This window comes from Malaya genurostris, chromosome 3, assembly GCF_030247185.1.
Source record: "Malaya genurostris strain Urasoe2022 chromosome 3, Malgen_1.1, whole genome shotgun sequence".
Classification (NCBI taxonomy): domain Eukaryota; kingdom Metazoa; phylum Arthropoda; class Insecta; order Diptera; family Culicidae; genus Malaya; species Malaya genurostris.
In genome coordinates, this window is record NC_080572.1 from 83,330,796 (window position 1) to 83,355,429 (window position 24,634).

Here is a 24,634-nt window from a genome sequence, read left to right on the forward strand (position 1 = left end):
ATTACACGCACGGGGCTTGTAACCAGAATAACTTTTCCTCAGCAATTAAATAATATTAGCAATATAATTTATCTTCGTTTAGCTGAAAGTAAATTTTATTTGTCATTGAAACGTTAAGGTTTGTCATTTCCAGAATTTTTTTTCACGTACAGCTCTGAAGAGAATGTTTACTTCATGGTTGTCAAATTTTCTCATCTAATACAACTGACGATATTCAGCACTTCCACAAAAATAATAAGAAGAAGAAATAATGTTGGTAATGATGGAAAATCCGGAATTCCATCATTACTCATGTCATTACTGAACTCGCAGACCTTACACGATCATTAAAAGTGTCACTACTTTTTAGTAATGACACTTCTAATGATCGTGTAAGGGCCGCTATACATTTGTCAACGACCAACAAAATATAATCACTTGCTCAGTGGGCAGTTTTGTGTTTCATAATTTCTAAACGGCTCTTACACGATAATTATTAATATCATTTTTAATAATTACTAAAATAATGACATTCCAAATTTGCATGGAAAATTCATCATTACTGCCCTTACAAGTTCATTAAAAATGACATTACTTTTTAGTAATGACACTTTTTATGATTGTATAAGGACCGCATAGAAACCTGAAGGCGCGCAGACATTTTTTCGGATTTGCATACTTTTGCAACCCTGTTTGAAGATATTCGAAATTTTTACCTGGCATCTCTGTCCTAATCTTCATTTCATTCTTTCAAAGTGTGTTCACGTGTACGGATCGACGCCACGTGTTTTCCTTGATCAGTTTGAATTGCGTATTTTATTTTGTTTACAGGTAAGTCGTAGACCTCACGCAACTCGTATATCGTATGTAGGTTTGAAATATGAAATATTCGTATGTAGGTTTGAAATATGAAAGAATATATCGTATGTAGGTTTGAAATATGAAATATTTTTTCTGACAGTTTACAATGGAAAATAGCGAATGCATAAATACTCTCCAACATTCACTAATGGGTATGCAAGAGCAGATAGCTGCCCTTGAAACTAAGTTGAAGAATAACGAAAAAACCAATAGCAACAAGGACAATAACGACAACAGCAACAACAACGGCACCAGTAATAACAACGGCAACAATAACCAGAAAAATAACAAGAGAAATAAGAAGAACAATAACAACAACCGCGGAAAATGCGAAAAAATAGTAAGTATAATAGTAATGAACTTTTGAACCGAGTCCCGGAGTTTGTGTGTCATAAGCGGCACAAACACGTTCAGTTCTCCGGAGTTTTTCTGCAATTTAGTCGAAACGTAACTATGCCATTCGAAATTGATTCAATCTGAGTCGGCATCAAATTTCGGACGGCATAATAACGTTTCAACTAAGTTACCGAAAAACTGCGGAAAACTGAACGTGTATAGGCTGCTATCACTGGATTATTATTATTTTTTGCAGGAAAAAAATCTACAGCAACTGGTAAAATTAGAGCACCGTATGATCGCGTTAGTGCGTGCCACTAAGCGCGATGTCCAGAACAGCCACATTGCTGGACACAGTAAGTATAACATTTATTACTTATTTCTTAAATTTATGATATAAACATACTTTCTTTTAGGAGCTGTCATGTACGTCCAGCAAATCAAAGACTGCCTCTACCGTCTCGGTAGAAAAGCTACACATTGAAAATGTTATATTAATGTTAATGCCTTTATTATCTAAGAATACAAATACTCAAATAACAATGATACAAATAAACTTTTAAAAAGGATGTTTTGTCTTATATTCGATCGGAGTCCTGGAGACCTTTACTGTTTCATTCGACTCAGCTCGACGAGTTTTGAAAATAATTGGAAAATTGTTACAAAATATGAGACAAGAATTTTAAATAATTCTTTTCATTACAAACGTTAAGCACTTTTTATCGAACATTCAACTTTGTCCATTTTTTCCAGTATATACTCATTTTCTAGGGCTGATCCTTGGATGACGGTAAACTGCATTTGTATTTCGGTAGCCTATACACTCTGCTCTGTGTATAAATCTGTACATATTCTGCTGTTTGCACTATGTAAGTGAATGTTGGTAATCCATTTTACTTTTTTATTACCGACAACTATTATATTTGAAAACAAAGTTAACTTTGACTAACTTTTCTACTTTTTCCCAGCCCAATCGCATTGATTTAATGTAACGATTAAATTTATATGCACTGTTATCGATAATGTTTGATTGCATTAAAATAAAGCATTAAATTCCAATGTATATCATGACAAAAAGTGTTGAAAGATAATGCTTCATTATATTTTTAATGCAAATTGAATGCATGCTGCAATGATATCAGGCGTGGCAAATATGGGGGGGAGGGGGCAAAACACTTTTTGCCTCCCCAAAAGATTTATTGGAGTGGCCATGTTCCCACAATATTTTGGCAACTAGAACAAATATTTTAAAAAAATTGCTAGAAATATCTTACGATATAACATTTTTTCCTGTTATGCCCGTAGTTCGTCTCCGTAATCCTTCATATTTCTTAACTAAGTTACTAAAGTTTTAAACTATTTTACTACAATGTGAAATGTGCTATACTTCACCACTTTCGAATATTGGTTATTACTGGAATAGTAGGGAAAATGTTTGTGATTTTTACTTGTTTGCTTTTTATTTGCTCTAACCTCTCCGTTTCCTTTATAAAAATGCTTTATATATTGCAAAGTTCAATGATCTGTAGTAATAACACAGACTAACAGACATGACAATATGGGTAAATTCTTATAAAAATAATTTTTCGTGATGCACTAGTTCCACCTATATTGTACTGCGCGAACTATTTACTATCTGTACACCCCTTGTGTTATGTAAAAGTTTTTTTACTAGTTGGTTTCCCCTCGTTTGTCAACACCGATCAGCTGCTTGCAGGGATGCCTGATTTCATCGAAATATTTGAAAATGAATCGTCACAATAAATTATTGGATTTTTTTTTCATAAATACCTACGTTTATTTCATAGGCATGTATATTATACATAAGTTTTTCTTCGCCGTGGCATCCACAATACGTAGTACTTTAAACCTAATACATTTCGAATATCATATTAGTATGTTGGTTCTAAACATTGTTTTTATCAAGCGAATTGCTATTATAAATTACATTAAAAAAATACATTTATTTTGTACTTGATCTTATAACTATTTCAGGTTTGTTTGTATCAGTTCATCACTTTTATTTAATATAATATAGCTGGCTATTGGTTGAACTCATGGATGAGAAAACAGTCTAACATAATTAATTCTAACATTTAAATTGGAACTCCAATGGACTTATTGAAATAATAAAGAAGTTTCATGTAAGGAACGTCACGACAAGTCGCGAAAATTATTGGATTACGTTGATAATATATTTGACTTTTTCGCGATGTTGGAAGGTAACCATTTATTTGACTCAACGTTGTTTATCTAGACTATTTTTTATTGTGTTGGTAGTTTTCACCCGGCGGCAGACCAGAAGCAAGTAAATATTGTAACAAAACGGGTTCGATTTTGTATTGTGTTGGAGGATGAGAAGTAGGCACAATTATGTATATAGTTTTGGCAATATGTATTAAATCTGTATCCTGCATGAAATTCGTATGGACGTATACAAATCAATACATTACAGGTAATTCTGTATAAATGGCAACTCTGTTGGTAAATGAAAAAAATAAACACAGTCTAGATGACAGACAGGATGTTTTTGATAGGGTAACGTGGCGCCATCATGACACATGTGAGTACTGTCCCAAATAAAGGAATATTCGAAATGACCGTTAAAATGATTGAAGAATCTAATTTGAGTGTCCTGTCTGTTAGTCTGTGGTAATAATTTTGTGTCCCCCACCCCATATATCTCATGGAACTGGCCGCCCCTGAATGATATAATGCATATGGCTACTTGGGTATAACACATCAATCGAGCCCTTATTACCGTTATCACTACACGGTGAAAAACAAGTGAAGTGATTGTAACCCTTATTGGTATCACTTCACGGTGAAAATCAAGTGAAATGAACGTAGGTCTTTATCACGAAAGTCGCGTCAGTGAAAGAGGTAATTATTCAGATGATTATTCGCCACTTAATTTCGGGTGAAAACTACCAACACAATAAAAAATAGTCTAGATGAACAACGTTGAGTCCAATAAATGGTTACCTTCCAACATCGCGAAAATGTTAAATATATTATCAACGTAATCCAATAATTTATTGTGACGATTCATTTTCAAATATTTTGATGAAATCAGGCATCCCTGCAAGCAGCTGATCGGTGTTGACAAACGAGGGGAAACCAACTAGTAAAAAAACTTGTACATAACACAAGGGGTGTACAGATAGTAAATAGTTCGCGCAGTACAATATAGGTGGAACTAGTGCATCACGAAAAATTATTTTTATAAGAATTTACTCATACTGTCATGTCTGTTAGTCTGTGATACTGGTAACAGGTTAAATCAAGTGAAGTGATACGTGAGTGGAGTGAAAGTGGAAGTGAGTACGAAAATTCATTGTTCAACGAAACGATCGCTTATGACTAGCAACTGTATTGACTGAAGAATCTTCTCATACATTTGTTACAAGCATGAAAAAGCATGATTTAGGATGTAAACTCAGGCCATGTTACTGTGGTAAGCACCTTTTTCTCAAAGATTACCGAACGTTCAGCCACAGACTAACAGACAGGACACTCAAATTAGATTCTTCAATCATTTTAACGGTCATTTTGAATATTCCTTTATTTGGGACAGTACTCACATATGTCATGATGGCGCCACGTTACCCTATCAAAAACATCCTGTCTGTCATCTAGACTGTGTTTATTTTTTTCATTTACCAACAGAGTTGCCATTCATACAGAATTACCTGTAATGTATTGAGTTGTATACCCACAGACTAACAGACAGGACACTCAAATTAGATTCTTCAATCATTTTAACGGTCATTTTGAATATTCCTTTATTTGGGACAGTACTCACATATGTCATGATGGCGCCACGTTACCCTATCAAAAACATCCTGTCTGTCATCTAGACTGTGTTTATTTTTTTCATTTACCAACAGAGTTGCCATTCATACAGAATTACCTGTAATGTATTGAGTTGTATACCTCCATGCGAATTTCATGCAGGGTACAGATTTAATACATATTGCCAAAACTATATACATAATTGTGCCTACTTCTCATCCTCCAACGCAATACAAAATCTAACCAATATTTACTTACTTCTGGTCTGCCGCCACTTAATTTCGGGTGAAACTTCCAACAAAATAAAAAATAGTCTAGATGAACAACGTTGAGTCAAATAAATGGTTACCTTCCAACATCGCGAAAAAGTTAAATATATTATCAACGTAATCCAAAAATTTATTGTGACGATTCATTTTCAAATATTTTGATGAAATCAGGCATCCCTGCAAGCAGCTGATCGGTGTTGACAAACGAGGGGAAACCAACTAGTAAAAAAACTTATACATATCACAAGGGGTGTACAGATAGTAAATAGTTCGCGCAGTACAATATAGGTGGAACTAGTGCATCACGAAAAATTATTTTTATAAGAATTTACACATACTGTCATGTCTGTTAGTCTGTGGTTCAGCTGTTAAAAATTCTGCGAAATTTTCTAAGCGTGCTTTTGTTAGACTCTTCTACAAATAAAAGTTCAAATTTCTTCACCACGGTAAAGAAATTCAGATTTTACTCGATTGTTTATTTACCACATTTTAAGCGCTTTGATTGCCCATCGATTGCTACATTTTCAGGGTTGTTACGAAAAATTTCAAAATCAAAACGCGCGAAATCCGTGCGAAGTCGAATACTAAAATGCTCGAAATCCGCGCGAAGTTGGAAGCTGAAACGCGCGATATTCGAGCGAAGCATTACACCACTATTTTAAAGCAGGTGATACTTTGCGCAGAACTTGAAAACCCATATAAAAAACTTGAAAACCCATATAAAAAAAAAACTTGAAAACCCATATAAAAAAAAACCATGAAAACGTCCTTGCTTATTCTCTATCTTTTCGATATCCTTAGTTAATTTATACTCTCTGTTGTACGAAAAATTTTACAGTGAAAATACACTTGCTTACAATTGTGGTTTTGAAAGAAGTTGAACAGATTTCAGCGAAGACAACTTATTTGCTCCCACATCTTCTTGTTCGGCAAGCTTTTCCTTCTCGGTAAGAAGAATTTTACAGTAGACCACATCAGGATGATCTGATATGAAAATTTTAAAAAATTGAAACATTTGTCTAATTGTAACAATTGCAATAGCTCGAAGCAATCGATTCGCGACTGAAGAAGATCTGCCACAAAACTAGCCTTACAAACATCGCGACAGACAAATAATCACCCTCATTCTTGTTTACGGTCGTATGCGATACGTTCGAAAGTATAGCAAATTCGTATTCCCGTTTACGTTCGAATCAATCACACTTTTAAACATCGTACATGCATAAGAACAACGCCCATATAACTTTAAAATATCAGTTCTGGTACAGACTAAAGTTGTAATGAAAAATGTTTGATATCATTTGTTATTTGATTTGTTTTTTCGCTGATTTTGTATCAGAACCTAATGCAAAACAAAAAGTGTTCTGTAAGTAGCAGAAACTTTACGTCTGCCTAGCGGTTCAAATTGAACTGCCGAGTTTAGCACTAAGCAGTTCAATTTGAACTGCTCTGCACTGATGAGTCAAAGACGAAACGTAAAACTAATAAAAACGGTTATGTGTCCTAGCACAAAATTTGGCTAACCCCTAAATGACCATACCTGCATCGGCCAGAAATAGTCGAAAACACGTTTTCGTTCGGCACGTCAGAAAAGACATTGCACTCCGTTGCAAAACAAAAAGTGTTCTGTAAGTAGCAGAAACTTTACGTCTGCTTAGCGGTTCAAATTGAACTGCCGAGTTTAGCACTAAGCAGTTCAATTTGAACTGCTCTGCACTGATGAGTCAAAGACGAAACGTAAAACTAATAAAAACGGTTATGTGCCCTAGCACAAAATTTGGCTAACCCCTAAATGACCTAATAGATGTAAAATTTGATGCGTAAAAACTTGGAACCGCACATAGATTCGAAGGCTCGCCAGTAAAAAACTGCATTTTACTATGACTGCTATGCTTTCTAAATGTTTTATGCAAAACACAAATTTATGATTTGAAAGCAAATCACCTTTAGATTCGAAACTAAATTTGTAGGGAATCGGTTGAACATTTTTCAATGAGTTCGAAAGGTTGATTCGCAACATCGACGAATCGAAACCACGGCATTTCGTCTATTCGTTCGTAAACGAGAATGAGACTTTTCGTTCGTACGAATGATGTTCGAATACACGTATCATTAGAAGCTAAACTGGCACGCAATCTAGCGTTTCGCATATGCTCAATCACGAGAATTGGACTGATTTCATCAAGGCTTAGCATTTCTTTGAAGGATTTTGTCTGATATTTGAATATTTTGTGCAAACGAGTCGCGTTCGAATTCATTCGAGTGAAAACAAGAATGGCTTATTCGTATTCGTTCGACAGTACTCGTTCGTCGTATGGTCGAGACGGACGTAAACAAGAATGAGGGTGAATAAATCGAGACATATCATTTTGCATTTTTTTGGTAACTCGGTAAGTTTCAAGGATATCTCCATGGAAAACGTCGGGCAAATTTGCGTCGGACTTGGAATCCAGAAGAACTCCCAGGTCCTTAACAAACGATGCGCTTTCGAGAACAGTATCATAGTAGAACTTGAATACAGACTTTTTACTACTAAAAGAGATGACGGAGCATTTAGTGACATTTAAAACCATTCTGTTGATGTTACACCAATTAGATAAATTATCCAACTGTTCTTGTAGGAACTCTACTGCAGATTTGATTATATGAAATATTTTAAAGTCATCGACAAACGATAGTTTGAAACTATGCTTGATCGAAAAATTTAGATCGTTGATATAATAAAATTATAAACGGTCCAAGGTGACTTCCTCGAGGAACTTCAGAGGTAACAGCAAATGGTGAGGTTGTACAGCAGCACCTCTTTTACGTATGAATGGTAAGATTTATTTGGGTGCCCTGACTAACTAAATGACGTTTTGTTTTGCTCGACGGGTCCCGTCAAGGGCCCCTAAGACCGTGGGCCCGGGACCACGTGCCCCCGCTGCCCCTCTGTAAAAACGGCCCTGTTGTACAGTCTCCTATTTTCACTATCATTTCATGTCCATTTAGATATCATCGAAGCCAATTCGAAAATGATCCGTTGAATCTCAGTCTTCTTAACTTGGAGATCGTTATGTGATGATTGATTTTGTCGATTACAGCAGCGAAATCGGTGTATATAGAACCAATTTGTAGTCGTGCTCGTAAAGAAGATATGATCAAGGAAGTGTAGGTTACTAATTCCAGGGTAGTTGGATACTATAACTTTGTTTACTTTTCATATTTCAGGAAAAAATCCAGAACGCAAAGAACAATGGAAAATGTTGGATAGAGGAACCAACAAACAATTATAACAATTTCTTATCACCACGGATGGAATCCCGTCGGGTCCAGCACTAGATGAACGTTTTACCTTTTTTTCTTCGTTTATTTTCTTGTTCAATGTCGCTTCGTAAGCCTGTTGTGCAAATTTTACTTTAAGATTGCGATTTTTATCACACACAAAATTTGTGAACATATCGAAGAATAACATTCCATTTATTACGTTCTTTGCATTACTGAATGTGTTTTCACTGAGATGATATCTTCCATCAGGCGTCAATATCTTTGAGTGCGAAAATAATCTTTCGATTTCCGCATTAGAAGGGAAAATAGATTTCCGCATTAGCTCTGTTGAAATAGCAATTTTTACCACTCGACATCGGAGAGCATAAAATCGAAATTTTTGTCCGCTGAAGAAAACATTTGCTAGAACCGCCTTCTCATAAATGTTGGTGTTATCAAGGTGAAAATTCACTAATTCGGCCAGCTCGACCAATTACTGAAACGTTCGCCCAGCCTTAATTTTTTGGGGTTTCATAAAACTCATTACCCTGCACTTTGCTTGCTTGAGCACTACATTCTTGCCACCGGACTGCGAAAATTCACTGCAATCCAAATCTTAACCTATTATGACCCAGGTGTTCAGGACATTTGACATCCTCCTGGTCGCATCCACAATGACAGAATCAAATCATAAGAACAAATTTACATCAAAACAACAACAAAATACTGATAATCTGATGGTGTATTTCGATTATATTCAATTTTAAAGAATCAGCAGTGCTTTTCAACCCACTTTTACTTCGCTTGAACTACCATTCGGCATCCATGTCAACATGCTATACTAAATAAATATAAACTATTCAAAAAGCTGCTGATTTGGTGTGCAGGATGTTCGCTGAAAGGATCGGATTTGAACTAAATACGCATAGACAACTAATTAGAATGTACAATGGTTGACCAGGTCGTACACTGAAAATCATATCCGTAGGACGATTAGTAATTTTAATGGGATGTTTCGCGATGTCGTTAAACAGACGAAAGCATTACTTCCATGATTCCAACGATGTTATGTTGTTCATTCCAGATATATGTTTAATTGTTTGCGACTTTACACGTTGACATATAATAAAGGAGATGATCTATAGCCAATAACACGGGTAAACAACCCACGGATCTCAATTATGCTTCGTTGTTAACACAGAAATGTACCGAATCCGAAAGCCGATCGAATACTGTCCCAGTAATAGCGGCTCCAATTTGCTTTGGTTGCTTCAAACTCGGCCGCAGGAATTAGAGTTTGGGTTAATTTCAGTTCCGTGTGATCATCCTACAAAAAAAGAACATTTAGCATAGCTAGAACCGGCTTCCAATGGTGGTTATTACCATTTGTTGTAGCTCCATCACAACATTGGAAAAGTGACCAGGAGGCCACTGCTTCAATCGCCACGTCTGAGTGATCTTTTTGTTTGGAACGATTTCATCGAATGCACCACTAACATTTCCTCCAAAATAGACGAATCTGAAAAATTAAAAAAAAAAACATTTTCCAGTAACCAAACCCAATTTGCATACAGCAAACGTACTCTCCGCCTTTGAAGAGATCCAACTTTACATAACCACGTGTAAACGCAGTCACCATGTCTGTGCGAGTGAGTGCGTCATAAAGCTCATTTGCCCGACACTGAAAGCGTTCCACCGTTTCCAGTGTTTTCACGTCCAGCTTACAGCCAGCTTTGCTATTATCACTAGTCACAGTCTGTTGTTCGAATTTCTGCTTGTTAAAACCGCTGGCAAACACAGTTTCTTTATCGGGTTTCACAGGAGGATTTCCGTTCTCCTCACCCTTTTTCGGCAGAATAAGTCCTTTGGCAAAATCTTGTTTAAGCTCTTCAACATAATTCTCCAACTGTTTCCGAAGTTTGTCTCGTCCAATATTGTACATAAACGTTTTTAGCTTCTCCGATGCGTTGTTAGAAGTATCTACTGAGACCGTCAGTTCCACTTCGTCGATGTCATTTTCTTCGGAGAGATTAGGTATGGTGACTTTTCCAGTTACATCCTCCTCATCGATCGACCCGCTCCATTTGAGAACTATGTTCCATTCGTAGAAAAAGATTAACTTTCCTTTTCGATTGTTGGCCGTTGCTTCACCGTCCAACTTTTCTATTTCTACGATTTTGCATTCCTGGCCGGACCCACTGATTACGAAATCTTGAAGCAATGCTTTCAGTCTGTCTTTAGACCATGGAGTCGCATTTTTCTCAGTCCAGTGCCAGTTGTTTACATTCGTTGCATCCGGACGTTCCTCGACAATCCAACGAGGGTCACCTTCGCCCCACTTGGCCATTCTCTAAAAATCGTAGACGAGTGAAATTGAAACAAACGAATTTGGAATTTGATTATTGATTTGAGGTTAACATGTCTTACCAGTTGTCGCCTAAAGTTTTTGCTTGCTAGATTTGCAAAAAAAAGTATCACACAAAATGTTTTTTTATGAAATAATTGCACCTATGCAATAATTGCAAATAGAACCTAGTACTATTTGTATAACCAATCGCTCGAGAACATTCAATTTATCTGGCAGGAAAAACAACCGTCTGCAGACAGCGAATTGATTCTAGACTGTTCGGCAACCTTCGGGATTTCAAGACTGATTCTCCTAAAACTGTCACATTGAACACCAGCGTTGCCAAAAAAAAATAGCTGTGTTTCCACTACTCACAGACAATGTGACCTTCGAAAGTCATAAGAACGAATTATGACATTTATCGTATATTCTTAGATCAATTTTTGATCAGTCGATGAATTGTTGGCTGATTTTTAAAAGGTGTGTAGATTTTACCAATTTCACTGAATAAATCAACATAAAAAGTTTCACCCATCTTCGATTGGTTTACTTTTTATCTTCCTGTGTGAATAATGAAGTTACGCCCGTCTTCATTTTTCGTGAAATTGGCTGATGTTTGCGACCAGGACAAATTAGCGGGTAATTCACATCTCATTTAATATTTTCGATAGTAAAATCGACGACACGACCAGGCACTCTGAAGAAAAATCGGAACAAATGGCGTTCATGAGCGATTCACTGTCAGTTATCACAAATATAGTGACACCTTGTTAATGATAAAAATAATCTTCTAGAGCAACACTGTTTAAGTTGCTACGAACTAGTTGCTAAGAAACCCCTTATAAATAAACAAACCATTCGAGAAAGTTTTCAAACAGTTCTATAAAATTATTCTAAAGAAATCTAGAGATAAATGCAAAATTTGAGGACAAAAAATATGCTTTTGGCGAGCAGAGAAAAAATATTGCTGCCAAAAAAACGAAATCAAATGAGAAGATGGATTGATAACCAAGATCACTTGATTGTGGAAGCCGTACAAGGCACCGCAAGCTATCCGTCGGGGGCTGGTCGTGACTGGTGAGTTTTATTATTGCACATTTTATAAAACGGTGAAGACGTTTGGTGATATTGACCGTCGAAAGATATTGATTTAGAAACTTTTTCAACCTATGAATATAACTGCCCGGCCCTCGTTCAACGACTAGTTTCAAACTACAAATAGATGCCCAAGTTTGCAACGCTAGGCGGAAATGATATTATTGAATACGACGAAGGAAGATGCTTTCAAAATACGCTTGGAACACAATTTGGCTACTTTTGTACGAAACATTCCAATCAGTGATCGTCTCCAGAACGTGCTGTAAGCAGTTTGAAAGTAACCTTTTAGATTGTATTAAACATTTTTATTTACTCCGAATTACAGAATTATCCTCCACCAGAACCAGGTTCAACAGTTGATCATGAACTGGAATAAATTTTAAATTTGGAAGATATTTTCATCTATCAAGTAAATGTTACAAAGTTCTTTTTTGTTTTTGCGCCGACCGGAATTGGGTTCTGTATAAAAGTGTATTCGTACCTGCATGTCAAGTACGACTTTGAAATGGATTAAATATAAAGTTCAAATATTTAAATATCGTTGCACGGCTGAAAACGAATTTCTTGCTCCTTGTAGAATAGTACTGATATACCGGTTTGACTCAGCTTTATCATTTATATTTCAATACTGAATTTTGATGATTTAACTGATAAAATGTTTCGCACAGACGAATTTAATGACTGCAAACTTCGCTACTTTTTTAAAACTTATTTAACCAATACAAAAGATTTTGATTACATGCGGCTGGCCTTATATGCAATTTTTCGTATGTTTGACTCCCAGCCAGCATTAACGAAAGCCTCTATCTGATTGAACCAATCGATCCACTACTCTGACACGTGATGATGCTGGAGAACTTACATCTTTTCGTGGAATAAGGATCTTCCAATCGATGCTGTTTGTTTTGTTTATATTCCTCAAGTCTTTTATATGCTGTAACCAAGGTTATGGTAACTATTATTCAAAATCAATAATTCATCAACTTGTGTTGCCAGTTTCAATAGTTTTTCAGACGATTTCGTTTTGACATTACCAGTTACTGAGGGGTAGTTAAATTTTCGATACAGTTTCGATAGACGAGTGGCAGGTCGTGTCGGAAATCAGCTAAAATAACGAAAAGGAAATAGTTTCGCCTTTCCTCTCTTGCAGATGAAGTATGAGCTAAAAAGCCCTGTTTGTTGGTATGGAACACGAAGGGCTACACCTACGAAAACAAATGGAATGACGGTTTTGTTCTTTATAGTTCTTTGTATTACTAAGATTGAGATGTTGGTAGGATCCAAATTAATGGGTAAAATTACAGATTTTGAAGCATGTATTCATAGGAAAAGAAACTTGCTTCCTTATGTAAGTTGAGCCCTTCTTCTAAAAACAGCTGATTCGAGATCTAACGATCTGTTCCTAGGGATGTCGGAATTATCGAACTTTCAAACTAATCGATTTAATTTTAATCGATTATCAGGATTATAAACCGATTACTCCTTTAATCATTCAAAAATCACTGAAATTTTTTTTTTTTAATTGTTGGAAACTTTTATAATCGAATCATAGACTAACAGTACTGCGCAAACTATTCACTATCGGTACATCCCGGATTGACGGTTCAATGCATAGGACGCTGATCTTACAAGCCAGCTGTCGCATGTTCGAGCCCCGACCTGGAAGAATTCTTAGTGTCAGTAGGGTCCATAGTACTAGCCATGCAATGATTCTGTACGCTAAGAATCGGCTGCGAAGTCTGTTGAAACAGAAAGGCCAAATTCCACGGAAGGAATGTAATGCCAAGACCTTGCTTTGGTTACATCCCTTGTGTTATGTAAAAGTTTTTTTACTAGTTGATTTCCCCTCGTTTGTCAACACCGATCCGCTGTTTGCAGGGATGTCTGATTTCATCATAATATTTGAAAATGAATCGTCACAATAAATTATTGGATTACGTCGATAATATATTTAACTTTTTTTTGCGATGTTGGAAGGTAACCATTTATTTTTCTCAACGTTGTTCAACTAGACTATTTTTTATTGTGTTGGTAATTTTCACCCGAAATTAAGTGGCGGCAGACCAGAAGCAAGTAAATATTGTAACAAAACGGGTTTGATTTTGTATTGCGTTGGAGGATGAGAAGTATGCACAATTATGTATATATTTTTGGCAATATGAATTAAATCGGTATCCTGCATGAAATTCGCATGGACGTATACAAATCAATACATTCATTGCCGTTTCAACCTTCCGAGCGAACAGACGTGATTTGGATTTACTGCGAAAGCATTGAAAACCAGTTGTGTGTGTGTGATAAAGTGGTCGGACGATATTGTGTGATAGACAATAGTGCTTTTTCCTCTGAGAGGTTTTTTTTCGCATTATATAATAGAACAGTACCTTATTGTGAGCGGTCGATCGAAACGGTACCGTTAGCCGGTTATTGTTCCGCCGATCAAGGCCAAGTGTGTGGATTATAAACAAGCGGCCATTGTTCCCTGTGTCGATTGTGATCGAACATTGAAGTGAAGTGATACCGTTAGTCCATACAAACTATAAACAATTTATTTGTGCCTTTTCCTCGGTGAGGTTTTTTGCACCTTCGCACCGAACCGTTAGCTGGTGCTTTGTGCTTTTCCTCGTAGAGGTTTTTTGGCGACCGTTCCTTGCAACTGTACAACAAGCTAAGTATTGCTTTTTTCTTTATTCTGCCCTTATTACAGTTTATTGTTGCATCCCTCTTATAATTTACCACTTGCCTAAATATAACCTCGTGCTACAGTAAGCACAATGAGTCCTCCCCCTCCAGACGAAGAAATGAAGACAGATCCTAATCCGCCTGTTGTTGACAGTAATAAAACCCCCCGGATTAAGGAATATTCCGATGAACCCTCGCTATCGACCGGTCCATATGTGGTGTACTTCCGGACCAAATCTAAAGATAAAGCATTGAATTTATTGACATTAAATAAGAACCTGACGTCACATTACCCGACTATCACACAAATAGTAAAAATGCGCTCCGACAAACTCAGGGTCTCGTTGACCAGCTTAAAGCAGGCTAATGAGATCGTTCGAAATGAGCTCTTTACGCGGGATTATCGCGTATATGTACCAGCCCGCGAAGTCGAAATAGACGGCGTGGTCACAGATGCAGGTTTGACTTGCGCAGATATTCTTGAGCACGGGGTTGGCGGTTTCAAAAACCCCTTACTCAAGAATCTGAAGATACTGGATTGCAAACGCTTGCATTCAGTATCGATCGCCGAGGATGGGTCAAAATCTTATCCTCAATCGAACTCGTATCGTGTGACCTTCGCTGGTTCGGCTTTGCCAAATTATGTCCTTCTGGACAGGGTTCGTCTACCCGTACGTCTCTTCGTGCCGCGGGTTATGAACTGTACTAATTGCCAGCAATTAGGACACACAGCCTCCCATTGTGCGAATCAGCCCCGTTGTTCGAAGTGTGGAGAGCGTCATGCGGATGGCTCTTGCGGAAGAGACATTGAAAAGTGTCTCTACTGCAGTGAGGGTCCGCATGATCTCTCAGCATGTCCCACCTACAAATTGCGTGGAGATAAGCTAAAGCACTCTTTGAGGGAACGCTCCAAGCGCACATTTGCAGAAATGCTAAAGAGTGCTACACCACCAAGCCCATCTGCAAATCCCTATGCTTGCTTGTCAACAGACGAGTGCGATTCAGACGACCCTCTCGAAGGCACATCTTCGGCCATCCCTCGTAGCAACAGGAAAAGGAGAAATATTTCCTCTCATAAGCTACCTAGTAAGGGTTCGAAGGTGGCCCTTGAGGGGCCTCCAAAAGTAACAGCTAATGGTAGTGTTAGTAAAACACCGAAGCAAAGAATAGCTCCTGATCTAGAAAAACTGAGATCTGATAAGGAGTTTCCAACACTTCCTAAGACAAACAAAAACTCAATTGCCCCTAAAGACCAGTCAAAGAATCAACCAAATGCTGGATTTATTAAATTCTCTGATATAGTGGACTGGATTTTTAAAACTTTCAATATCTCTGACCCCTTGAAAGGTATTTTGATGACCTTTGTACCCGTAGCTGAGACGTTTTTGAAACAGTTGACTGTAAAATGGCCCCTTCTTTCAGCGATTGTATCCTTCGATGGCTAATTTATCCAATGAGGTCAAGGATTTGATCACTGTTTTACAATGGAATTGCAGAAGTATCATCCCAAAAATTGATTCCTTCAAACATTTATTATATACCACGAATTGCGATGCATTTGCATTGTGCGAAACTTGGTTAACTTCTGAAATATCTCTCAACTTCCACAATTTTAATATTATTCGTTTGGATCGAGAAACCCCCTATGGAGGAGTACTTTTGGGAATCAAAAAGTGCTATTCCTTTTATCGAATTAACCTCCTCTCGATACCAGGTATTGAACTTGTCGCATGTCATGTTACAATCAAAGGTAAGGACCTTTGTATTGCTTCCATCTACATTCCCCCTAGAGCCTCGGTTGGGCATCAGCGGCTCAGTGATATCATAGAACTCCTTCCCGCACCAACGTTGGTTTTAGGAGACTTTAACTCACACGGTACGGGATGGGGTTGTCTTCATGACGATAACAGATCAGCTATGATCCATGATATTTGTGACAACTTCAATATGACAATATTGAATACGGGAGAAATGACACGGATTCCTGCACCACCAGCAAGACCAAGTGCGCTGGATTTATCCCTTTGCTCGACATCGCTACGGTTGGATTGCAAGTGGAAGGTAATCCCCGATCCCCACGGTAGCGATCATTTACCTATCGTAATTTCAATCGCCAACGGATTAAGACCATCGGAGACAATCAATGTTTCGTATGACCTCACACGAAATATTGATTGGAAATATTACGCAAATTCGATGTCTGAGAAACTGGAAACAACACAAGAACTTCCTCCGGAGGAAGAGTACACGCTTTTGGCTGGCTTGATTCTCGACTCCGCGATTCAAGCTCAGACGAAACGTGTACCCGGCGCGAAAACTAACATCCTTCCCCCCAATCCGTGGTGGGACAAAGAGTGCTCATCACTGAACGCGGAAAGATCTTTAGCATTCAAAAAGTTCAGAAAATATGGAACACCTGATAATTATAGAAATTACGCAGCGCTAGATAAGCAAATGAAGAACTTAGTTAAAGCAAAGAAACTAGGTTACTGGCGACGGTTTGTTGACGGATTAACAAAAGAAACATCGATGAGCACTCTTTGGAACACAGCCCGACGAATGCGAAACCAAAACACCACGAACGAAAGCGACGAATATTCCAACCGTTGGATATTCGATTTCGCTAAAAAAGTATGTCCAAACTCTGTTCCGGAACAGAAGATCTCCCGCGCCGCGACATCAAATACAAACGAAACACCGTTTTCGATGGTAGAGTTCTCACTTGCGCTCTTGTCATGTAGCAATAAGGCCCCGGGATTAGACAGAATCAAATTCAACTTGTTGAAGAATCTGCCTGACACCGCCAAAAGACGCTTGCTGAATTTATTCAACAAGTTCCTCGAGGGTAATATTGTCCCACACGACTGGAGACAAGTGAGAGTTATCGCCATTCAAAAACCTGGGAAACCAGCCTCCGATCACAATTCGTATCGGCCGATTGCTATGCTTTCCTGTATCCGGAAGTTGTTCGAAAAAATGATTCTCTTCCGTCTAGACAATTGGGTCGAAACTAATGGCTTTCTTTCAGATACACAATTTGGTTTCCGCAGGGGTAAAGGAACGAACGATTGTCTTGCGTTGCTCTCAACAGAAATTCAAATGGCATTTGCTCGTAAAGAACAAATGGCATCAGTATTTCTAGACATCAAGGGGGCTTTTGATTCAGTTTCTATAAATATCCTATCTAAGAAGCTGCACCAGCATGGTCTTTCGCCGGTTTTGAACACCTTTTTATATAATCTATTGTCCGAGAAACACATGTATTTCGCACATGGTGATTTGTCGACAATACGATTTAGCTACATGGGTCTTCCTCAGGGCTCATGCTTAAGCCCCCTTTTATACAATTTTTACGTAAAAGATATCGATGAATATATCAACACATCTTGCACGCTAAGACAACTTGCCGACGACAGCGTTGTGTCCATTATAGGATCCAAAACTGCCGATCTGCAAGGACCATTACAAGATACACTCCACAACTTGTCCACGTGGGCTCTTCAACTTGGTATCGACTTCTCTACGGAGAAAACTGAGCTGGTTGTATTTTCAAGGAAGCGAGAACCAGCACAACCACAGCTTCAACTAAGGGGTGAAACCATAGCTCAGGTCTTCACATTCAAATATCTCGGGGTCTGGTTCGACTCCAAAGGCACCTGGGGATGTCATATTAGGTATCTGAAACAAAAATGCCAACAGAGAATTAACTTTCTTCGTACAATAACCGGATCATGGTGGGGTGCCCACCCAGGAGACCTGATCAGGCTGTACCGAACAACGATATTGTCCGTAATGGAATATGGATGCTTCTGCTTCCGATCCGCCGCGAACACCCATTTCATTAAACTGGAAAGAATTCAGTATCGTTGTTTGCGTATTGCCTTAGGTTGCATGCAGTCGACTCATACGATGAGTCTCGAAGTGCTTGCTGGTGTCTTACCGTTGAAAAATCGATTCTGGGATCTCTCATATCGATTGCTAATCCGATGCGATATCTTAAATCCGATGGTGATTGAAAACTTCGAAAGGCTTGTCGAGCTCAATTCTCAGACCCGTTTTATGTCCTTGTATTTTGATTACATGGCTCAGAATATTAATCCTTCTTCGTTTATTTCCAACCGTGCTCATATGTTGGATACTTCTGATTCTACTGTGTTTTTCGACACATCCATGAGAGAAGAGATTCGTGGAATTCCGGAACACGTGCGCCCTCAAGTGGCCCCAAATATTTTTTATAATAAATTTAGAACAGTCAACTGTGAAAAGATGTTTTACACTGACGGATCAAACATCAACGAGTCCACAGGCTTCGGCATCTTCAATCAGAACATCACCGCTTCGTACAAACTCAGTGATCCGGCTTCAGTTTACGTCGCAGAATTAGCTGCTATTCAGTACACCCTCGAGATCATTGAAACGTTGCCCAAAGACCATTACTTCATTGTCACGGACAGTCTAAGCTCAATAGAAGCTCTCCGGGCAATGAAGCCAGGAAAGTATCCCCCATATTTCCTGGGGAAAATACGGGAACACTTGCGAACTTTATCTGAACGGTCTTATTCAATATCGTTAGTCTGGGTCCCTTCACATTGTTCCATTCCGGGAAATGAAAAGGCAGACTCATTGGCTAAAGTGGGCGCATTAGAAGGTGATATTTATGAAAGACCAATCTGCTTCAATGAATTTTTCAGTATTTCTCGTCGAAGAGCACTTGAAAGTTGGCAAACTTCATGGAGTAATGACGAACTGGGACGATGGCTACATTCCATTATCCCTAGGGTATCGACGAAACCTTGGTTCAGGAGGATGAACGTGAGTCGCGATTTCATTCGTGTTATGTCTCGGCTCATGTCTAATCACTACACATTCAACGCACATCTTCGGCGTATTGGGGTCATGGAGAGCGGTCTCTGCACCTGTGGCAACGGTTATCAGGACATCGAGCATGTCGTATGGTCATGTGTGGGGTATTGTGACGCCAGGTCTGTTTTAAAGGACTCCCTCAGGGCCCGAGGTAGACCACCTGATGTTCCGGTTCGAGATGTGTTGGCGAGTCGGGATATATCATATATGTTACTCATATATAAATTCCTTAAACACATTAATATACAAGTGTAATCTGCGTTAGTTACCCCTGTTCCTCGACTGATGCTAAGAAGAAACTCCACCCACAGGTTCGACACTAACATCCGCCCGAATCTCCCCATCCCTCGTCTGTCCACCATCTTCATTGGAACTAACAAGATCTTTCTGCTGTCACTAAATTTTCTGCTTCCCCCTCCCACGTTTTTTCACCATCTCGATGTCAACTAATTAGATCGTTGTCGTTCTTAGTCATTTTGTTCCCATATCCCCTTTTTACTCTGTTCTCCGTAATATTTACTTCTCTGTATATTTTTTTTTTTTTTTCATTTTCCTCCGTAACATCATCATCATTGCCCACGGACGGCCGCTGTAGTCTATGAGATGAATATGGGCCACCCGCCTGGTATTCGTAGCCTGGGGGTGTTCCCCGCGAACCCACACGGACAGAAAAAAGCGGCTAATACCAAGATACTTACCAACGTGTTACATTCAGTACGCCGGCCGGTGCCGATTGCCAGCTGAAGGCGGGATCTGCCAAAGTCATTACATTATCTTAATATACTATCCTAGTTTTAAGTTATTTGTTAATTAAAATTAGAAAAAGCCCTTGGCATCTTAGAGCTTAAGCAGTGTGCCTTAATAAATTATATAATTGAAAAAAAAAATCAATACATTACAAGTAATTCTGTATGAATGGCAACTCTGTTGGTAAATGAAAAAAAAACACAGTCTAGATGTCAGATAGGATGTTTTTGATAGGGTAAAGTGGCGCCATCATGACATATGCGAGTACTGTTTCAACTATAGTAATATTCGAAATGACCGTTAAAATGATTGAAGAATCTAATTTGAGTGTCCTGTCTGTTAATCTGTGATCAAATGTTAGTTTCAAACTAATTAAATAACTATTGTTCGATTATCTGAAATATTAGTCGATTACTCGATTAATCGATCGATATTCCAACATTCCTATCCAGAGATGCCAGATTCACGTAAAAAACTGTGTTTCACAGATCCTCTCTTTTTATGGCTCAGTCCGCTCAGACTCAGAGTTGCCATGTTATTTTTCCAAAAATCTGTCTCTGACTCGAAAATTTATCTGGATTTGTCTGTGTCTAACTATGTACCATGAATTTTTTTCCGGGATTCATTTTCAGTGATTAAAAAAAAGGTCTCACCCAGGCTTCCCAAATGTACCGCCGCGCGACATTATTATTGAGGCTGTCTTGCTACTCTTTCCATGACAGCCTTGTGATAGGTTTCATCACGACAGCCCTTAGACAAATAGTTCTGTACAGCCAACGTTGCCGTCATTCACTTCGTTCGACAGTTCATTCCATTTCAAGACAGCCGAAGAAGCATGAAGTTCTCGCTGTTGCGACAGTAAACTTCGGGTATCAGTCACTGCGTTGTTTCTGTCGAAAGCAAAATATTACTCTCCCTTGACCAGGTCTGCGACAGTAGCTGGTGCGGTTCAAATTTGTTGCTCTTGGTTTGCTATGAAGATTCGAGGCAAGCATGTGGGTTTTAGGTTTGCCTTTGGTGATTGCTTTGCGCAGCGGTTGATCATTGCGCATAGCAATCACCGTTGGTAGGGCATTGATAACAATATAATTGATAATTAATAATATACGAAACGGATTGAAGAACGGACTTTGATTTTAATGAATAGTTAATTTTTATATTTTGGTCGATCTTCTATGAATCGATCGTTCAATGAAATTCTATAGAAAGAAAAGTTTGTTTTCAAGAAATTATATTCATAATTAAAGATCTGAGACAGTTCGGCGTGCTCGTTTCAGGCAGTTTACGTTCGTTTTGTCGGCTGTAACATTCATAGTGTAGGCGCGTACTGATGTGCGGGGAGCATTATTTCCATCCTCTTTATCTCTTCCTTCAGGATATCAAAGGCGCGATCGTTTCTTATACAAGAGTGTATAAGTCAATTGAATCAGATTTTAGATGTAAACGGAGAATGAATGTTTGTAGCAAAAGATATATTCAAATTAAAGATTCTGTATTCGATACTAGTTAGCGTGATTCTGAAAAGCATTCAACTTTGCAGTCGACTTGTAAGTCTACGGGACTATTGCATGGTCAGTGCTGCAATACTACGGACACTAAGAATCTTTCCAAGTCAGAACTGAAACATACAAAATCTGGCTCGTTAAGTTCGTTATATGTACATTAGAGATGGTCGGGTATAGAAATTCTTATACCCGAACCCGACCCGTACCCGAGTGATCAGCAAAAAAATTTACCCGTACCCGACCCGTACCCGATTGAAAATTTAAAAAATTACCCGTACCCGACCCGTACCCGATCAATAATAAATAAAAATTACCCGTACCCGACCCGTACCCGAAAAAAAATAAAAAATTTGACCCGTACCCGACCCGTACCCGATTAAAAATTACCTGTACCCGTACCCGACCCGAATGAGTAGTGAAAATTTTACCAAAATTCAGTATGGAAAAAAATGTGTTTTAGATATCGAGCCGTATCAGGCTCTAGTTGGTAAGAAAAATACATTAAAATGCTTGTTTACTTTAAAACATATAAATACACTGTGAAGCATGAATAATGTAATGTAACTTTGTTTTAAACATGCATAAAAAAACAAACGGTTCATCCGAATTCAAAATTTTTTTTTTCATATTAAAGTACAATCCTTCCGGGTAATTGTGGAATATAATTTCATTCAAATGGCTGCCTCGGCTGGCCTTGCAGTACGCCATACGGTCGGTCCAGCTTTTTAATACATTTTCGATTGTATGCAGCTTTATTTCAGCTATGGATGCACGAATGTTATCCTTCAAGGCTTGAATTGTCTCTGGCTTGTCCACATAACACTTATCTTTGACAGCCGCTCAAAGATAATAGTCTAACGGTGTCAAATCACAGCTCCGAAGCGGCCAAACGACATCCGAATTTCGACTGATAATTCGATCTCCGAAGACTGTGCACAGATGATCGATCGTAGCGTTGGCTGTGTGGCACGGAGCGCCGTCTTGTTGGAATCAAAAGGTGTCCAAGTCTACCTCTTCAAGTAACGGGAAGAACCAATCGCTAATGATGACGCGGTACCGCTCACCATTGACCGTGGCGGCGGCTCCTGCCTCATTTTCTAAGAAAAAAGGCCCAATGATGCCGCCAGACAAAAATCCGCACCAAACTGTCACTCTCTGAGATCGGCTTCTCCATGATGACGTGCGGGTTTTCCGTCCCCAGATGCGACAATTTTGCTTATTAACATACCCGCCGAGATGAAAGTGTGCCTCATCCGAGAAGATGATTTTTTTGCACACATTCCGCAACATTACCATGATTTTGAAAGTAAAACTGCACTATTTTCACGCGGTCCTCAAGCGTATACACAACCATTTTCGTTCAGCGGAAGGATACAACTAAGTTTCTGTCAAATCAGAAGTGACATTTAGGTTACCAATGTCGAAATAACCGCTAGTTCAAAAATAAATGTTAGATGGCGGACCCTGTAGATTTCCAATGTCTTTGGTACTTTATACTCATTTACAAATGTCAACAAAAGCGAGTAATATCTACTCAAATTTTTCAAAAAGCATATTTACCCAATATATCGTAATACCCGTTGTACTCAATTTTGGGTAGGTATGGTTTTTACGAAACAGTGCGACTTTTGATCCAATTCTTTAGAACTATAAGTAAGCGTGCTCATTATCTTGACACACAAATAAAAATTCACATTCGAATCACTTGAAAAATCACGTAAAATAGTTCCAAATGTCAAATTGAATATTATACGTGACGAAAATGAATGTTATGCGAACATCCCCTAAAATGAAGAGTGTGTTATCAGTTCGACCAAAGAATCAAACAATGTACGTGTATTCCCGGTGTGAAAAATTCAATTTTGAACATGGTGAACAGTGAGTCCTTCAAGTGTAAGTAGTTTGAACATTCGTAGGAAATTTTTTTGGTTACAATTTTTTACTATAAAGCAAAATTAATTATGATTTTGATTTAAATTAATCTGTCAACTATGCCCGTTTTGTAAACCTCACAAACCCACACCCACGATGTTATCGGTAGCTGGTGGTTTTTACAGCCATTGAACCGGTGGAACCCTCCACGAGTGAACACGGTGAAAATTTGAGTATTTCACGAGAAAAGATTTTCACCCTTACTTTTGCGACTCCACGTTGTCACGCATCGAGATTTTCACTTGTAGTCCAGTGAAAAGAAACGAAAATTAACTAGCAATATAGCCCAACTTGCTGTGCCATCAATCGGTGTCATTTAAAGTGAGGTGACACCACCCAGAAGTGCAGAATAATAAGAACTTCTATGCAGATTTTCTGAAATAAATGTCCATGTTTTTATGGTAAGAATCCCAATGATTTTTATGAAAATTTTGAAAGTCTCTAACCAATATTTAAAATAACAGTTTTCTGGTATCTGAATGTGATATGAGTACTACACTACATTTTATATACTGCCCATACTTGCATATCAGTCCCATATGGGAAATCGGCATGTTGAGAAAAAGACGATCAAAAGTTTATTTCCGATTTTTTTTATTTATTGTGCTCCCTAATGCTGGTCCCGGGTTGGCGGTTCAATGCATAGGACGCTGGTCTTACAAGCCAGCTGTCGTATGTTCGAACCCCGACCTGGAAGGATTCTTAGTGTCAGTAGGATTCATATTACTAGCCATGCAATGATTCTGTACACTAAGAATCGGCTGCGAAGTCTGTTGAAACAGAAAGGCCAAATTCCACGAAAGGAATGTAATGCCAAGACTTTGCTTTGCTCCCTAATGCTAAATCTTGGTGTTATTACATGAAATATCGGTAATACACCTTTGCTGTTCCAATATTGCAACAAATGAAATTATTGAAATTTTGCACTGAATGGGACTGATATGCGGGTACTTTAGCATATGGGACACAGAAAT

The 24,634-nt window shown here is 38.4% G+C and overlaps 2 protein-coding genes and 1 long non-coding RNA gene across 4 annotated transcripts; 2 read left to right on the forward strand and 1 right to left on the reverse strand.

Annotated features, from left to right (window-relative positions):
• The first annotated feature begins 744 nt into the window (after nucleotides 1-744).
• On the forward strand, nucleotides 745-1,725 carry LOC131435886 (probable serine/threonine-protein kinase DDB_G0291350). The gene is made up of 4 exons (XM_058604146.1): nucleotides 745-810; nucleotides 941-1,180; nucleotides 1,433-1,532; nucleotides 1,593-1,725. Exons 2-4 carry the CDS (start codon nucleotides 947-949, stop codon nucleotides 1,658-1,660), a joined length of 402 nt encoding a protein of 133 aa, XP_058460129.1. The 5' UTR covers nucleotides 745-810; nucleotides 941-946; the 3' UTR covers nucleotides 1,661-1,725.
• Nucleotides 1,726-9,210: 7,485 nt separating this feature from the next.
• LOC131435883 (activator of 90 kDa heat shock protein ATPase homolog 1) lies at nucleotides 9,211-11,134 on the reverse strand. The gene is made up of 4 exons (XM_058604142.1): nucleotides 10,914-11,134; nucleotides 10,070-10,836; nucleotides 9,870-10,005; nucleotides 9,211-9,813 (listed from the first exon to the last, which is right to left on the reverse strand). The coding sequence occupies exons 2-4, from the start codon at nucleotides 10,831-10,833 to the stop codon at nucleotides 9,679-9,681; spliced, it is 1,035 nt and encodes a 344-aa protein (XP_058460125.1). The 5' UTR covers nucleotides 10,834-10,836; nucleotides 10,914-11,134; the 3' UTR covers nucleotides 9,211-9,678.
• A 524-nt stretch (nucleotides 11,135-11,658) lies between these two features.
• LOC131435887 (uncharacterized) lies at nucleotides 11,659-12,843 on the forward strand. Of its 2 annotated transcripts, none has more exons than XR_009230550.1 (3): nucleotides 11,659-11,910; nucleotides 11,988-12,193; nucleotides 12,257-12,843. It is a non-coding gene; the product is annotated as an uncharacterized LOC131435887 (long non-coding RNA). The 2 variants fall into 2 exon arrangements; XR_009230549.1 differs by having other exon boundaries at nucleotides 12,039-12,193.
• Nucleotides 12,844-24,634: the final 11,791 nt, after the last annotated feature.

Coding starts and splice junctions, on each gene's coding strand:
- LOC131435886 (XM_058604146.1), top strand. CDS start 947: ATGGAAAATAGCGAATGCATAAATACTCTCCAACATTCACTAATGGGT. Junction 1,181..1,432: donor GCGGAAAATGCGAAAAAATA/GTAAGTATAATA, acceptor TATTTTTTGCAG/GAAAAAAATCTACAGCAACT. Junction 1,533..1,592: donor CAGCCACATTGCTGGACACA/GTAAGTATAACA, acceptor ACTTTCTTTTAG/GAGCTGTCATGTACGTCCAG.
- LOC131435883 (XM_058604142.1), bottom strand. CDS start 10,833: ATGGCCAAGTGGGGCGAAGGTGACCCTCGTTGGATTGTCGAGGAACGT. Junction 10,006..10,069: donor GATCTCTTCAAAGGCGGAGA/GTACGTTTGCTG, acceptor TTAATTTTTCAG/ATTCGTCTATTTTGGAGGAA. Junction 9,814..9,869: donor TGATGGAGCTACAACAAATG/GTAATAACCACC, acceptor CTTTTTTTGTAG/GATGATCACACGGAACTGAA.